This window comes from Lampris incognitus, chromosome 19 (genome assembly GCF_029633865.1).
Source record: "Lampris incognitus isolate fLamInc1 chromosome 19, fLamInc1.hap2, whole genome shotgun sequence".
Taxonomy (NCBI): domain Eukaryota; kingdom Metazoa; phylum Chordata; class Actinopteri; order Lampriformes; family Lampridae; genus Lampris; species Lampris incognitus.
The window spans coordinates 3,312,368-3,330,739 of NC_079229.1; the positions used below are offsets into that span (position 1 = coordinate 3,312,368).

Genomic DNA, 18,372 nt, shown 5'->3' on the forward strand with positions numbered 1-18,372 from the left:
ACCCCGGAGAAGCGGCTGATGATGAGATGAGATGAGATGAGAATTTCAATATGTGCAATTCAAAACATCAGATATTTTCACTGCACATTTCTTAAATGTTTGTAACAATTGATGTGGGTTTTACAGTTATACAGTTAAAGTCAAAATTATTAGCCCCCAAGGAACTATGGAGCATTTCCCTAAAATTCTGCCCAGTGTTTGCATCATTCATAAAACTTTACATTGTAAAACATTCATCAGTGTTAAGGCCCCTATTTGGTACATTTTGGAATGTAAAATAAATCTTCAGGTTTGCTTTATATATACCAAATGTAGTGAAAATTGAGGTGGTCAAATTATTAGCCCCCATTTGATTTTTATGCTTTCAAACCACACCTGAGCAATCAATCAGCATTGAACTTTACTTAAGGGACACCAGTGAATACGGCTAGTGTCACTTGAACACTTGATTAAGAGGGACTACTCTTAAATTCTTGTTAAGTAATTTCATCATGCCAAAAAAGTAAAGAAATCAGTCTGGAACTCAGAAAGAAGATAGTGGATGCTCATCTTAAGGGGGAAGGCTATACTGCCATTTCCAAGTGTTTCACAGTGTCTAGAACAGCTGTACGTTGCATCATTGCAAAGCACAAGGAGACAAATTCTGTTAGAAACAAACCTGGGTGTGGACGAAAATGCAAGATTTCAAAAACTTTGGAGAGGAAAATAGTCAGAGATGTCAACAACAATCCCCGGATCTCTGCCAAGATGATTGTTGCTGAACTGGCCTGTCCTGGACTTGAGGTTTCAAGGAAGACTGTTGTGAGGGTTCTTCATCGTGGTGGGCTTCGAGGTCATTGTCCAAGAAAAACTCCATTGCTCAGACAGTGGCACATCAAAGCCAGACGGAAGTTTACCCGTGAACATTTGATACATGGGCATGAGTTTTGGAAGTCTGCCCTTTGGTCTGTTGAGACTAAACTTGAGCTGTTTGGGCACATGGATGTTGCTTTTGTTTGGCGAAGGAAGGGAGAGAGAGGCCTTCAACCCTAAAAACACAGTTGCCACGGTTAAACTTGGTGGTGGGAGCATAATACTGTGGAGCTGTTTTGCTGCTTCAGGCACAGGCAACCTTGTTCGGGTGCATGGGATCATAAAGAAAGATTATGTTGACATTTTGAAGGATAATGTAAAGAAATCGTCTGCCAGTCTAGCTTTAGGTCGCTGCTGGGTCTTCCAGCAAGACAATGACCCGAAGCATACATCCAAGTTGGTCCAAAACATTTTGAAGGACACCAAAATCAAGGTCCTGGACTGGCCCTCTCAGAGCCCAGATCTCAATCCTATTGAGAATCTGTGGCGGGAGCTCAAGGTTAATGTCCATGCTCGAAAACCACACAATTTGGATGAGCTGGAACAATTTGCCATGGAAGAATGGGCTAAGATCCCTCAAGAGACATGTGCCAACCCACTTAGGAACTACCATAAGAGGTTGTTGTCAGTTGTGAGTCAGAAAGGTTGCACTATTGACTATTAATTGTCAGAGTGCTAATAATTTTGGCCTTGTCATTTTTGTTATTTCTTGTTTCAATTCAGCACATTAGTAAAATATCTTAATCAAGCTTAGTGGAGATTTTGTCTTTGTTCTTTTGGAAGCAATTAAACTATAAGCACTTTTGGTTATGGTCATTTCCATGGAAAAGTTAAGGTTTTTGTTTGATTTCATAAAGGAGGCTAATAATTTTGACCTTAACTGTAAATATGAATAAATCAGTCCCTAATTTCATAATTACTGCAGTATTTACACCCCTAATTTTGTTGCCTCTGAACACAACGAGCAGCATAAGAAGATAAGATAAGATACTTTGTCACACTGACAGAGAATGCTATCTATAGATAGCATATCCCGTAAAAGTTCACCAGCAGCTGAGAGGGCTGAGAGGGGAGACCAGCTTGTTTAAGTTTAAGTTTCCTGAGGAAGAAAAGCCTCTGTTGTGCTTTCTTCACCAGGCGGGAGGTTTTGAATGACCAGGTGAGTTCTTTGGTTATGTGGATTCCCAGGAATTTGATGGTATCCACAATATACACCTCTTCACCGTTTATGTGTAGTGGGGGGGGGGGTCTTCCTGGATCTCCTAAAGTCAACAATGATCTCCTTTGTTTTACTGGTGTTCAGGACCAGATGTTGGACCTCCTCTCTGTAGTGCAGGGGTGGCTAACCATGTGCCATGGGAAGCCATGTATATGCAGGTTTTCATTCCAGCCAGACTCCACACCAGGTGATTTCACTGATTAGCAACCTTCAGCCAAAGAGGAAGAATGTATAAGTGAAATCACTTGGTATGGAGTCGGGTTGGAATGAAAACCTGTATACACATGGCTCTCCATGGCACATGGTTAGCCACCACTGCTGTAGTGTGTCTCCTCTCCTCGTTGTTGGTTATGAGTCCCACTATAGTGGTGTCATCAGCAAACTTCACCGTAGTGTTGGAGGAGTGAATGGGGGTGCAGTCGTGGGTGAAGAGGGCTGGACTGAGCACACATCCCTGTGGCACACCTGTGTTCAGGATGAGGGTTGAAGATGTATGGTGATCTATCCTGACATTTTGTGGTCTGTGAATGAACAAATAAGCTTTGTCTTCTTGGCCAGCATACACATTCACAAGAACTTTACCATGAGCGAATTACACATTTTATTCTGTCTGGTGTTAAGTGATATGCGGGGCTTATTTACTTCTGTCACAAAGAACAGAGGAGCTTTATTTAAGAGCATGTTGATGGTATTGATGATAATTACAAGGTGATCAAGATTTAGGTTACTTTCTCAGAGTTTTTGAGCCTCATTAGAAGTTTCTTTTTCTCACGTTGCATTACTACATATTGTCCAGAAGGTATTGTAATAAATATTTTGTCATCTCTAATGAGCTTTAGTATGTTTGAGAAGTGTTACTTACATAAAACTTAAAGGTTACTTTTGAGTTGGTAGATCTAAGTTTTTGTATGTATAGCATTAAATTGGTCAGAGGAGTTATATATCTTTTTAATGTGTTTCATTGCCAGGTTGTAAACGCTACGTGGCAGGGGCAGTGGGTCCTACCAATAAAACACTCTCTGTGTCACCCTCTGTGGAGAGACCCGACTACAGAAACATCAGTAAGAGCTTCTTGTACCATGATGTTTATAATATTTCTGCTTTATTAGGTAGTGAAGTGCATAAAGTGAAGGAAAAGATTTGAGATGTCATCTTTTTGGAAAAGGATTCTTGAAGTTTGGAATAATCTTCTTGTGTGAGGCTGTAATTGATTTAAGAGCACATGATTTATTCTAGCAAGCAGCCTCCCCTGGCTTGTCAATAGTACGAACATCTAGACTATCTCAAATCATGGATCAGCAGATAACAAATGCAGAATAAGAACATTTCACCAAACCTTGACCCAATGTAGTTTGGAGGCAGATCCAGCACATCATCCATCCATGTCCTTTTTCAGCATGCTGGACTGCCTCTAATCCTCAACTAACTAATCTTCAACAATGTGCATGTTGGTTACCAAAGATTTTTGCAAGTGTTTGTTAAAGTAAGGCAAGGCAAAGCAAATGTATTTGTATAGCACATTTCAGCAACAAGGCAATTCAGAGTACTTAACATAAAACATGAAAGGCGTTAATACAAAAGTTAAAAGCAACATAAGGCAATAAAATTGCCGATTGTAGCTGAGTGCTGAATTTTAATCATTCTTCCTTGGCTCCAAAGACAATTACTACTACTACTACTCCTACTACTACTACTACCACTGCTAGTACTACTACTACTACTTTTAGCTACTCCCGTTAGGGTTTGCCACAGCGGATCATCCGTTTCCATTTCTTCCTGGCTTCTACGTCTTCCTCTGTCACACCAGCCACCTACATGTCCTCCCTCACCACATCCATAAACCTCCTCTTTGGCCTTCCTCTTCTCCTCTTCCCTGGCAGCTCCGTATTCAGCATGCTTCCCCCAATGTACCCTGCATCTCTCCTCCACACATGTCCAAACCATCTCAATATTGCCTCTCTTGCTTTATGCCGCCCTTGTTATGTACTGACAGCTTGGCAGTAAGTTAAACACCTTCTGTTCATCAAAACTCTCCAGACAGACTCTGTTGTCCACAGGTTTATTGATATGCAAAAGGGTGAAACTGAGAACAGCTAAAAAAAAAACCCAAAAAAACAACTATGCTTTCTGTAAATACCACGCAAACACACTTCTATTATGAGTTAAATTACCCCTTTTCAACTCTTACATGTTTACATTGCATATTTAATAAATTATCAATCAAATGACCCGTAACAGTCTTATTTTAATATGGTGTCAATCATTGTGTTTTACTATAATCCTAGTGACTATAAACATAGCACTGGTTGTAAATGGAATCAACCAAAAAGAGCTTGGGGGGGAAGGGGGGGGGAACAAACAAAAAAAAAAAAAATCAAAACAAATACCTGGACAACAACTGTGCTAAAATGGAGGTCGAGCTCAAAAAGACATTTGAGGAATTAGAACATGTGTCCACCACATCAGATGTTTGGACTGCGCATGATAAAAGTTGTCTTGATGTAACCGCATATTGGATAAATCCACACAACATGCAATAGAATAGAATACGCTTTATTTATCATTTGTACATACATACAATGAAATTCACTCCCTGCGTTTAACCCATCCGAGCTGTGTAGCTAGGAGCAGTGGGCAGCCGCCGTGCAGCGCCCGGGGACTGGTTTACCCTTGGTTTACCCTTTCCGGGTACTGACAGCTGGGTAGACTGTGCCCGGGGGTTTGAATTCAGAGTTACCTTCTCCTAGCCTTTGCCTAAAGAGGCATCAACCCACAAGGCAGCAGGTGGATTTGAAATCAGAGTTCCCCAGAAGATTTAAGGGTGGGCATATGTATAACAGTATTGTAAGTGAGCTCGATATCATTCACTCACCCCATGGCCTATCTCATGAAATCACAGCAACTGTCACAGATAATGGCTCTGATTTTGTCAAGGTCTTTCAAGTATACCAGCCACCTGAGGACTCTGAAGATGGGGAGGATGAGGTGACTTTTACAAACATCAGGGATGTGCTGCCCAATGGCGCTGATGATGCTGATGACATGATTTCTTTACCTCCACATCAGAGATGTACATCCCACACACTGAACCTCATGTCATGCACTGGTGTGAATAAGTGGCTGGTGTCAACACCTGAAACGAAAGCCATCTACAGAAACGCTACCACAAAATGTGCAGGGCTGTGGAACAAGGCGAGTCGGTCCACAGTGGCCTCAGACATCGTGGATGACATTATTGCAAAGAGGCTACTAGTACCGTGCACAACTAGGTGGAATTCGTTTTACAATGTCCTGGCTCGAATTTCTGAGATACCTATGGTCGAGTTGAACACCATCTCCTCCAAACTACAGATGAAGTGTATCAGTGAAAGGGAACATCAGTTTCTCAGAGTATTGTGCTGTCATGATGCCACTTACTGTGGCACTGGACATTCTTCAGGGAGAAGACCATTGTTTTTATGACACACTGCTACCCACACTGGACACATTGATGTTCAAGACTCTGGAATTGAAGAATGGACTGCAAATCCTTGGCCTACCAGATGCAATTGTCCAGGTAAGTGCTGTTATTTTCTTTTGCATTTATCATTAATTTAATCAATCAATCAATCAATCAATCGATCACCCAATTGCATTTTATTGATGTCACTCATATGGGTGTATAGGCTATGTGTGATTGGTATGTAGCCTACAGGCAGGCGTATGCTGTATGAGACACTTTTATGACAATCAACCTGCAAAGCCTTTTAGCTGTAATAGATACAACATATAGGCTAGGCCTACACATTTTTTTCCATTGAATTAAAATACATTATGAAACTATGTCATGTATAATGCAATATTTTTTTAAACTATGCTCATAATATATAATGCTCTTGTTATATATGTGTCATTTCAGGCAATCACAACAAGATTTGCACGCGTTCTTGAAAGTAAAGATGTTGTTCTGGCTGCTGTGACACTACCAAAGTTCAGGCTTCATTGGTTGCTTGACCAGGACAAGAAGGACCAGGCAAAGGCCAGTCTGGTAGCAGAGGGCCAAACACATGTCCTGGAGCAGGAGCAGCAACCAGGTAAAACCAACCCAACACAGCACCACAGCGCAGGTTCTACCAAAGAGGAGGAGTTCTTTTCCTTTGAAGAGGATGGAGACATCTATTCCCCTGCTGAAGCTGAAGTAGCCCATCACCTCAAATCAGGAGCAACAGGGATAGACACTCTGAATCAATTTCCAATGATAAAGAAAATATCTCTTAACCATAATGCAGCCACTCCCTCCAGTGCCCCAGTAGAAAGACTCTTCAGCCAGGGAAACCTGAGTCTCTCTCCAAAGAGGAACAGGCTATCAGATCAAAAGTTTGAGAAACTTCTCCTCTTGACGCACAATTGTTGGTTTGAGAGCTAGGATGTTGAGGAGCTTGGATAACTTCCTGCTGCAATCCACAAAGTTGTCTTTTTGTGGGGAAAATACTGATATGGATATTTGGAGCGAGGCAGAGAGAGGGAGTAGATGAACACTGCCCCTACTGGACTAAAGAGACCAAAAAAAGAGCCAGAGAAAGATATATATATATATATATATATATATATATATACACACACACACAACACTTTCAGTGAGAGAAGGTTAGTGTGTAATGTAAGAACAGAACTTTGAGGTGTGACATGTAGGTCACTGGACAGAGGTAAGCTAGCCTTGGAGTATTTTTTTAACCTATTTATGGTTGGATACCTTTTGTTAAGCATGACGCACCCAGACTTTGCTGCCTTACTGAGAAGCATCTCAAGATATCTATATAGTTTTTCCTCATGAGGCGGAACGCATTTCTTAAATGTACCCACCATTAAGTTTGTCCACCATTACTGATTTCTTCAGCTGAATGGCCAGATGTGAGGTAAATAGTTTTTGTTAAACCATTACTGTGGGTTGTTTCTCTTTGTGAGGCTGAAAATACTTGAAGTTTGTCCAACATGACTGAATCTGCAGTTGGTGAATGGAGTTCAGTTGATTTGAATGTCTTTCTGGTCATGTTACAAAGGAGGATAAACCACAGTGTGTTGTGTTTTTGTTATGGTATACTTGCATACATCTAGTGATGCACTTGTCTTGGACACATCTTCAGTGGTGGTGTGGCGGACACTAGGGGCTATGCCTCTCACCCAGCAGGGCTGTGGGCTGGGGGTGTGGTTTACGTTCCCGGGTTCTCTGGTGCAAAGTTGTTCCTGTTTTAGTTTGGTTTTTGGAGCTGAGGAATAAAGTTCAAACTCGCCTTCGTCTCCTGTGTTTTTCCTCATCCTGCCACAGTGGTACCTTTCTTTCTTTTTTGTAAATAACTTTTATTTCATTAGGCCTATCATTTGATAAGAAGTTACTGTCAAATGTCTGAGGAACGGTATATTATGTGTTTTGAGTATTACACTGTCAAAGAGTGTAGTTGTCATTTACTTTTACACTGCTAAGAGTGTAGTTATTTAATTTGCACTGCCACAGTAGTGTAGTTATTTAATTTTACACTGCTGAAAGAGGCGTTATTTAATTTTACACTGCTAAAAGAGTGTAATTATTTAATTTTACACTGCTAAAAGAGTGTAGTTGTTTAATTTTACACCGCTAAAAGAGTGTAGTTATTTAATGTTACACTGCTAAAAGAGTGTAGTTGTTTAATTTTACACCGCTAAAAGAGTGTAGTTATTTAATTTTACACTGCTAAAAGAGTGTAATTATTTAATTTTACACTGCTAAAAGAGTGTAGTTGTTTAATTTTACACCGCTAAAAGAGTGTAGTTATTTAATGTTACACTGCTAAAAGAGTGTAGTTGTTTAATTTTACACTGCTAAGAGTAGTTGTTTAATTTTACATTGCTGAAAGAGTGCACTAATGCTTGATTTGAGGCTACAATAATGTGCCAAAAATATCAAAAGTTTCAAAACGTGTCTATTGTGTTTTATTGTTCCACAACTTACTTTTCATTATAGTGATTATTTAATTATTATACAAAAATTATTTGATTTTACACTGCTAAAAGAGTGTAGTTGTTTAATTTTACATTGCTAAAAGAGTAATTTAATTTTACACTTATGAAAGAGTGTAATTCTTTAATTTTACACTGCTAAAAGAGTGTAGCTGTTTAATTTTACACTGCTAAAAGAGTGTAGTTGTTTAATTTTATACTGCTAAAAGAGTGTAATTGTTTAATTTTACACCGCTAAAATAGTGTAGTTGTTTAATTTTACACCGCTAAAAGAGTGTAGTTGTTTAATTTTACATTGCTGAAAGAGTGTACTTGTTTAATTTTACATTGCTGAAAGAGTGCAGTAATGCTTGATTTGAGGCTACAATAAATGTGCCAAAAATATCAAGTTTCAAAACGTATCTCTTGTGTTTTATTGTTCCACAACTAACTTTTCATTATAGTGATCATGGCTACAATAAGATGAAATTTGAGCGTTGTCTTGTCTCACACTGTGCCACAGTACCACTAACATTAATAAAAGTATATCGGAGCAAAAAAGTAACGCAAAAGTTACTTTCCCTAGTAACTAATTACTTTTATAATGTAGTAACTCAGTAACACCGTTACTTTTTGATAGCAGTAGCTTGCCCAACACTAGCCACATGTAGTAGACCATTTTTGTGCCGGCAGGTAATGCCGGCCTTTGCGTCGGCTACCACCACAACTGTATTTGTGACCTGTGGGAAACACTGAAAGTACTGTTGTTTCCTGTGTGAATGGGATAGACGTGCTAAAGAGTCCCACCACATTAAAAGGAACTGGCCGCTCTCTAAGCATTTCGTTCCAGGGCAGAAAAGTGTGGTGCATAAACCACTTGCCCACTCAACAAAGATATTTCTGCCTCCTCTTCATTAAAACTCAGATTGTTGAAAGGTTTTGTGACCGCAATGAACAAAGAAGGTGATGGAGTTCACTATTTGAGACAGATGTTTCCAAGAATAACTGATACCAAGATGAAGGAAGGCATTTTTGTTGGTCCACAAATCAGACAGGTCATCAATGACAGGGAGGTAGAAGATCTGCTAGTGGGACAGAGAAAATAGCATGGAAGGCATTTAAGGATATTGTTGAGAATGTTCTAGGCAACTGCAGAGCACCAAAACTACACTGAGCTGCTGGACAAAATGCTTAAAGCATACAAAACCATGAAGTGCAACATGTCATTGAAAATTAATCTTCTGCATCACACTTGGACTTCTTCCCTGCTGGTCTTGGTGCAGTCAGTGAGGAACATGGTGAAAGGTTTCACTAGGACATTGCCACCATGGAAAAACGGTATCAGGGCAACTGGAATCCATCAGTGCTGGCCGACTGTTGGACACTGACATGAGAGGCAGCAGATGCTGAGTACAAACCAAAATCCGCAGCAAAACATTTTAAACTCAGTTGAACTAACACCATGTGTCAGCACCATTATGTGATTAAACACAGTACATTCAATAAACGTTATTTTAATGTTTCTCCAAATTTCTACCTGATACAGCAGAAGTGAAATTGTTTTTGTGTTGAGCTTGACATTGTCTATCATAATATCTCTTTTTTTTTCAGGAAGCAAAACATTTGAAAAAAAAATTGTCCAGCGTATCCAGCTTGGATCAACCCAACTCGTGCCCACAAACTCTGTCCAAGACCTGGGTGTTATGATTGATGACCAACTAACCTTTAAGGTTCACGTGGTCTCGATTGCTCGGTCGTGCCAATTTGCCCCGTACGACATCAGGAAAATTAGACCTTCCCTGTCTGAGCTTGCAGCACAACAACTGGTGCAGGCTCTTGTAATATCACACATTGACTACTGCAACTCCTTACTGGCAGGTCTCCCTGCATGCACGTTCAAACCCCTGCAAATGATCCAGAACGCAGCAGCGCATCTGGTCTTCAACCAACCCAAAACAGCACGTCATCCCCACTGATTATATCCCTCCACTGGCTCCCAGGTGCTGCCTGCATCGAATTCAAAACCTTGATGCTCGCTTACAAAACAGCAACTAAAACGGCTCCAGCCTACCTGAACTCCCTCATTCAGGTCTACACTCAGTCCTGCTCTCTACGCTCTGTCAGTGAAAGGTGCCTGGCACTTCCACCACAACAGGGTCCTAAGTCACTAGCTAGACTCTTCTCTTCTGTAGTTCCCCGGTGGTGGAACGAGTTACCAAACTCCATTTGATCCACTGAGTCCTTCAAGAAGAAGCTAAAGATCCAGCTTTCTCCGACACCTCCGTACCTGATGTATTAATATATATATATATATATATAAAGCTTCTATGCAACCTATGCATTGCCTTTGTGCACTGCCTGTTAACACCTATGTCCTATCGGACCTGAACCTAGTTTTTTGACACTTGCTTGCGTTGTTGTCTCCTGACTAGATCCTTGCTTGTGTTGTGTTAACTCTCAGATGTATGTCACTTTGGATAAAAGTATCTGCTAAATGAAATTGTAACATCATTGAGCTCAGTACTGATAAACTGTGGTATAAAAACCAGCATGTTCCAGTAGCATGTTCCAGTAGCAGTATTGATAGTCTCCATCAAAATAAACAGTCAACTCTATATCACTCTCACTTGAACTGCACACCAACTGATTTTGTAATGTGTTTGTTTGTGTGTGTGTGTGTGTGCGTGCGTGCATGCATGCATGTGGTTCTCCTCAGCATTCGATGAGCTTGTTGATGCCTATTCAGAGCAAGTCAGCGGCTTGACAGACGGGGGAGCCGACATTCTGCTGGTGGAGACCATTTTTGACACTGCCAACGCCAAGGTAACCCTCAAATGTAACCCTTACATGTAACCCTAAGGGTAATCCTCAAGGTAACCGTCAAATGTAACCTTCGAGGTAACCCTCAAACAACTGGTTTGATCTCATGCTATATGATAACGTCATCTTTTTATTAATTTTATAATATGTTGTACATTGTTTCTGTCTTTGTTTGACTTGATGTGTACATGTCTAAATCCCCATTTATGATTGAAATTATCTTTAAAATGAAACTTGAAAAGTTTTGAAATGTTTATAGACGTGGACTAGGGCCCATGGGGACAGGCAGCTTGTTTAGAGCTGTTATTGTGGTTAGGTTATTATGGGAGATAATAATGGTAGGTTATTATGGTCGGTTATTATTAGGTTAGATTATGGTAGGTTATTATGGTTAGGTTATTATGGTAGGTTATTATGGTTAGATTATTATGATTGGTTATTATGGTTAGGTTAGATTATTATGATTGGTTATTATGGTTAGGTTATTATGGTTAAGTTAGATTATGGTAGGTTATTATGGTAAGTTATTATGGTAGGTCATCATGGTTAGGTTATTATGGTTAGGTTATTATGGTAGGTTATTATGGTTAGGTTATTTGAGTAGGTTATTATGGTTAGGTTATCATGGTCGGTTATTATGGTTAGGTTAGATTATGGTTAGGTTATTTAAGTAGGTTATTATGGTTAGGTTATTGTGGTCGGTTATTATGGTTAGGTTAGATTATGGTTAGGTTATTATGGTAGGTTATCATGGTTAGGTTATTATGGTTAGGTTGTTATGGTTAGGTTATTATGGTAGGTTATGGTTAGGTTATTATGGTTAGATTATGGTAGGTTATTATGGTTAGGTTATTATGGTAGGTTACTATAGTTAGGTTATTATGGTTAGATTATGGTAGGTTATTATGGTTAGGTTATTATGGTTAGATTATGGTAGGTTACTATGGTTAGATTATTATGGTTAGGTTATTGTTGTAGGTTATCATGGTTAGGTTATTATGGTAGTTCGTTATGGTAGGTTATTATGGTAGGTTAGGGCGGCACGGTGGCGCAGTGGCTAGCGCTGCCACCTCACAGCAAGAAGGTCTTGGGTTCGAGCCCCAGGGTAGTCCAACCTTGGGGGTCTTCCCGGGTCGTCCTCTGTGTGGAGTTTGCATGTTCTCCCCGTGTCTGTGTGGGTTTCCTCCGGGGGCTCCGGTTTCCTCCCACAGTCCAAAGACATGTAGGTCAGGTGTGTGTGGGCCCTGCGATGGCCTGGTGGCTTGTCCAGGGTGCCCCCCCCCCCTGCCGCCCAATGACTGCTGGAATAGGCTCCAGCATCCCCGCGACCCTGGGAGCAGGATAAGCGGTTCAGATAATGAATGGATGGATGGATGGATTTTGGTAGGTTATTATGGTAGTTTATTATTTTAGGTTGTTATGGTTATAGTTGTTATGTTATGGTTCATATTTGCATATGAAACTGTTCATTGGTTTGGGTTGTTATGCCACTGTGTTGTTTATAAGGGTGGGGACACCTGCAGTCATTTGAGACTGAAGAGGTCACTTAGATGAGTTATGAATTTTATATTTTTATATTTAATTTTTATTCAAATTTTTTTATATTTAATTTTTTTACAAGCCATCCGGTCCTTGTATAATCAAAGTGGGAGCTGTGTCCACATTCTCGACACAAAGTCAAACACGTTTTCGGTGGGTGTGGGACTCCGCCAAGGTTGTCCCTGGTCTCCGATTCTGTTTGTGATATTCATGGACAGGATCTCAAGGCGCAGCCAAGGTGAGGAGTGTGTTCGTTTTGGGAACCTCAGAATTGCATCTCTGCTGTTTGCAGATGATGTGGTTTTCTTGGCTTCATCAGAACATGACCTCCAGTGTGCACTGGGGCGGTTTGCTGCTGAGTGTGAAATGGCTGGGATGAGAGTCAGCACCTCCAAGTCTGAGGCCATGGTCCTCCACCGGAAAATGGTGGATTGCTCCCTCCAGGTTGGGGATGAGTTGTTGCCTCAAGTGAAGGAGTTCAGGGATCTCGGGGTCTTGTTCACGAGTGAGAGTAGGATGGAGCGGGAGATTGATAGGTGGATTGGTGCAGCATCCGCAGTAATGTGGACGTTGTACTGGACCGTTGTGGTGAAGAGGGAGCTGAGCTGGAAGGCAAAGCTCTCAATTTACCAGTCAATCTTCGTCCCAACCCTCACCTATGGTCATGAGCTTGGGGTAGTGACCAAAAGGGTGAGATCGAGGATACAAGCGGCTGAAATGAGTTTCCTCCGTAGGGTGTCTGGGCTCAGCCTTAGAGATAGGGTGAGGAGCTCGGACATCCAGAGGGAGCTCGGAGTAGAGCCGCTGCTCCTTCACGTCGAAAGGAGCCAGTTGAGGTGGCTCGGGCATCTGATTAGGATGCCTCCTGGCGCCTTCCTTTGGAGGTTTACCAGGCACGGCCAACTGGGAGGAGAGCCCGGGGTAGACCCAGAACTCGCTGGAGGGACTACATGTCCAATCTGGCCTGGGAAGGCCTTGGGATCCCCCAGGAGGAGCTGGAAAGCGTTGCTGGGGAGACTGATGTCTGGAGTGCCCTACTTAGCTTGCTGCCACCGTGACCCGACCCCGGACAAGCGGCTGAAGATGGATGAATGAATGAATATATTTGATTTTTTATATTTAAATTTAATTTAAATTTTTTATATTTAATGTACATTTATTTTTTTAATATTTATACCTTTTAACATTTCAAGGATGAATGAACAACAAAATGATTACATATATTCTTTTGAAGCTTTTATTAAAGAACAAACACAGGAACAGTTTGGGAAGAACATAACCTAAGTTATGGAGGGGGGTGGGTAGTTCTGCATCCATAAAAAAACACTCTGACACCCCCCCCACACACACACACACACACACACATCTTTTCCTTGCCATTTCAGCCAAGCCAAGTACTTTTAAGAATGTAAGTAGTGGACACTTCGGGAGAGGAATAGGCTACGGGAGTAAACCCCACAGAAAATCAACGTCCACAGTGCTGTTGTGTTTTGTTTTCTTGATCTTTTGTATGTGTGTAAGTGGGAGAGTACTGCTGGCGTCGTATGTGGCTGCCGCTTCTCCCTCTCGTAGCCCCCTTCCCATCCACCCCTGTATGTCTGTGTTGTGTTTATCTGTTGTCTTGTTTCACCCCGTTTATTGCAAAGCCACTTTGAGTGTTAGAAAAGCGCTATGTAAGTTTCATTTAGTATTATTATTATTATTATTATTATGAAACGTATCTGTCAGTAAACGTTGTGTCCTGATGAACTGATTCACCTTTCTGTGATTTTCTTACCTGGCTTATTGAGCATGCATAAAGACATACATACTATGTCCTAATTTTATTCTCTTGTGTTTTACTTTTCAGGCAGCTCTGGTTGCCATCGACCAATTCATTGAAAAAAGCTGTGAACCAAAACCTTTATTTGTATGTATCAACATTTTTTTACATTTTATTTTAGCAATGTAGCCTGTGCTACAATAACAGGATAGTGTAATAAATATATAATCCAGTGAATCAAGTAAATTCTTTATGAGACAGTACAAGCCTGTTTTAAAATTCAAAAACACATGATCGCTGACGGTCCAATTTGGATTGGGGTGGGTATTTGTCTATGGGCATGATTTATTTGTAATTACAAAATAGGTGCTTATCTGCAACTGCTGGCCAATTCCTTCCTGTTATTCAATGTGGGCATTTCTGGTTTGCAAATGATAAAATATTTTTCAGTTAGACACACACACACACACAAACACACACACACACACACACACACACACACACACACATATATATATATATCAACACAGATACAGGGAAATAAGTTTTAATACATTGCAGTACAGGCCTGTTTCATGCGACACGCACTCATTAGCAGCTGATGAGTGTTTGTGTTGATATTCCGCTCCTCATTAGTTGAGCACTTATAACACCATTGACGGTTTCGGAAAAAAACACTTTTTATATATATATAATCCAGTGAGTCAAGTAAATTCTTTGAGACAGTAGAAGCCTGTTTCATGCTATAAGCAACCATCAGCTGTCATATATATATATATATATATATATATAACTTTATTAAAAGAAACACTCAATGGTAGGGAAAGTGCTCAACAAATAAGGAGCAAACTAATCCTGTGAGTCAAGTAAATTCTTTACTGTTGTACTGTCTCATAAAGAATTTCCTTGACTCACTGGGTTATATATATATATATATATATATATATATATATATATATAAAAAATCCAGATTGTATACTGTATTGTATACTGGATAATTTTGTGCCTTATTTGTTGAGCACTATCCCTCTCTCTGTTCTTGGCTGATTTTTCGGTGGCAGCACTTTCTTCCGCATGCAATCGTTTGCCAGTTTCGGCCTTGATAGACCCAGACAGGCGGGCAGTTCTCCAGTATTTTCAATTTTCTGCTACTTTTTCCCAGTTCTTAGGGTCGATGTTGAAGGTGTTTAGCATTTCCTTGCTACAGTCCTTGTAGCGTTTTTTTGGGAGCTCCTCTTTTTCTTTGACCTTCAGTCAGTTCGGAGTATAGGATTTGTTTCAGGAAACTGTCGTTTGGCATCCTCTGGATGTGGCCAAGCCACCGCAGCTGGTGATGTTCAATTGTCGTCTCGATGGAAAGGAGATCAGCTCTTTCGAGAACTTGATTGTTGGTGACCCGTTCTTGCCAGGAAATTCCCAGAATACTTGTTAGTTTTTGCTGGTGGAAGCATTCTAGTTTATGGATTTGGTACTTGTAGAGGGTCCAGGCTTCACAGCCATACAGGAGGGCTGAAAGAACCACTGCACGGTAAACCATGATTTTGGTTGATGTCTTGAGATCACATTCATTGAAAACATGGTGAGAAAGTCAGCCAAAGGCAATGTGGGCAGCTTTTAGTCTGTCGGTGATATCTGGTTCTAGACTGCACATTTCTTTGAGGATACTTCCAAAGTATTGAAAGTACTGTTTCCATTGTTGACTGATGGCTACGTTTCCATCGAAAGTACTGTTTCCATCATTGACTGATGGCTGTGTTGTCGCTCAGAATTGTTAGGTTGTCCTCTGCTTTTCTTGGTGTTGGTGCAGTCTTGATGGGCCCGTAGATGGCACGGGTAGCAGAGAAGAAGTCGTGGAGGTGGTTCTGGTCTGCGTAGCCCTGGATCTCAAGGGCTTTACTTTGCTAGCCTTCATGGAGTGGGGTTGAGCTTGGGTGTTTGACTTCAGTTTCTTGTAGTGCTCTTCTTTTGTCTTGGAGGTTCTGTCTTTTTCCCAGGAGAGACGCGCTTGATTCTTTGTGCTGATCAGGTTGAGAATTTCCTGGTTGTTGTTATCAGACCAGTCCTGGTGATGTCTTTTGAGAATACCAATTTCAGTTTCAGCTACAGCGAGGAGTCGTTTTTAGGTTTATCCACTTCAAATTGGAGTAAAAACTACATAACACACAGACGCAGTTGGTGTAGCAGGTAAAAAACCCTGCTCCGTCCCGCCTACATTATGCGCCATGTCTGTGCCTGGTGTATTTTTGAGTGGTGACGCATTACTTGACATGGCAAATATAATAATGTTACCAAAATCCTTTCAGTAACATGTTGTATTACTTTGTTACTGCTAAAAGTAATATATTACTGTAACTCTCAACACTGCAAACAGCTATATCACACACACTGCCTCCAAAATCATTGGCCCTCCCGCCCCCAACCTTTTAGACCTCAACAGAAAAGCCATTGCACACAAAGTACTCACTTCAGCCCATGACCCTGGGCTCACTTCCGCCCATGGCTCTTGGCTTGCCCCCAATCCATAGTTTACACATAAGCCCACTCAGGCAAATTTGTAATTTGTGATAATGGCTATACAAATAAAATTGACTTGACAGGTCAATACAATAGCTTGGAGAAAAAGCCCACTTTGGCAGAAGTTTTGTACCCTCTACCATTGCAGCTTTAGATAAAGTAATAAATAATGAAGCGGCCCAGTGATTGTCCCTGTCCATGTGTGTGCCCATGACCCATTAAATGTCATGTATGTTTGTACATTTAATATGTAGTATGTGGTAGTACCTGTTTAACTGTGTTTAAATGTATGGAGGGTTATATGCAAGGTGAACATGTAATCTGTTGTGATCAATTTGTATTTCTATATACAGGCTATGGCAATCCACTTCTTCAAGTAGGACAATAAAAGGTCCACAACTAAGCCATGGCGTTCAAGGAACACTCTGTAGCCCTCCGAGATATAATTGTTTCAACGCATATAACCTGGGGAAGGGCATTAAAAATGGTAACAAATTCGAAGTCTCCAGGTGACTTTTTCTAGAGTTGGTCAGTATCTGGTCAAGAAGGGCCCAGGACTGTGAGACTGGTCTGGACTGAGGGAGCGATGATCTGAGCCAAATACAGAGAGGTCCTTGAAGAAGATGTGCTGTAGTGCATGCAACTTTGGACTGAGGGTACGATTCAATTTTTAGCATGACAACATCCTGGAGCACAGACCAAAAACAGCGCTGGAGTGGCTTCGGGAAACGGTCCAGAAAGCCCTCGAGTGTTCTTGCTAAAGCATGGAGTTAAACCCCACTGAAACTTTGCGGAGGCAGTTCACTGATGCTTAATAAGTAAATGAACGTTTCAGCACTTAGGGGGCGTCGGGGTAGCATAGCAGTCTATTCTGTTGCCTACCAACAAACACGATGATCGCCGGTTGGAATCCCTGTGTTACCTCCTTCTTGGTTGGACGTCCCTACAGACACAATTGGCCGTGCCTGCGGATGGGAAGCTGGATGTGGGTATGTGTCCTGGTCGCTGCACTAGCGCCTCCTCTGGTCAGTCGGGGCATCTACGGGGGGGGGACTGGGGGGAATAGCTTGACCCTCCCATGTGCTACATCCCCCTGGTGAAACTCCTCACTGTCAGGTGAAAACAAGCAGCTGGCGACTCCACATGTATCAGAGGAGGCATGTGGTAGTCTGCAGCCCTCCCTGGCTCGGCAGAGGGGGTGGAGCAGCAACTGGGACGGCTCAGAAGAGTGGGGTTGTTTGGACGGGAGAAAAAGGGGGGGGGGGTTTCAGCACTTTTGTCTTTGGCATCCGAAGTGAAAATATGTTTGGCGCAATTGTTCAAAAACAAAGACATAGAAGGTCCAAAAAGGAACTAAAGGTAAAAACCAAGAGAGGCCAGCTGATGCCAAAATGACAAAACTTGTACATAGTGTCAAGGTGGTTAAAAAGCAGAAAAATAAAAAGTTACACAAAAAAATATTTTGGCCAGCAGACCATCATCAGTTGGTGAGACACATGTGGGCGTCATACAATATTAGCTGGGACAGTTATTTAAACAGGACAACAGCCAACCAGACAATTATTCAATTATCCAGAGAGGAGCGAGGAGACCCATACACTTATTTACAGTGGATGTAAAAAGTGTACACACCCCTGTTAAGAATGGCAGGTTCTTGTGAGGAAAAATAAATGAAACCAAGAGAATTCATTTCAGAATTTTTTTCACCTTTCAT

General features: G+C 41.3%; 1 protein-coding gene across 2 annotated transcripts in view; it reads left to right on the top strand.

The window, feature by feature from the left end:
- mtr (5-methyltetrahydrofolate-homocysteine methyltransferase) overlaps positions 1 to 18,372 on the top strand; it is a 99,852-nt gene that overhangs the window by 13,946 nt on the left and 67,534 nt on the right. For both annotated transcript variants that reach the window (XM_056299606.1, XM_056299607.1), the window contains exons 5-7: positions 3,040 to 3,132; positions 10,740 to 10,846; positions 14,232 to 14,291. In XM_056299606.1, coding sequence (XP_056155581.1) covers positions 3,040 to 3,132; positions 10,740 to 10,846; positions 14,232 to 14,291 — 260 coding nt within the window. The remainder of the gene's footprint in view (positions 1 to 3,039; positions 3,133 to 10,739; positions 10,847 to 14,231; positions 14,292 to 18,372) is intronic.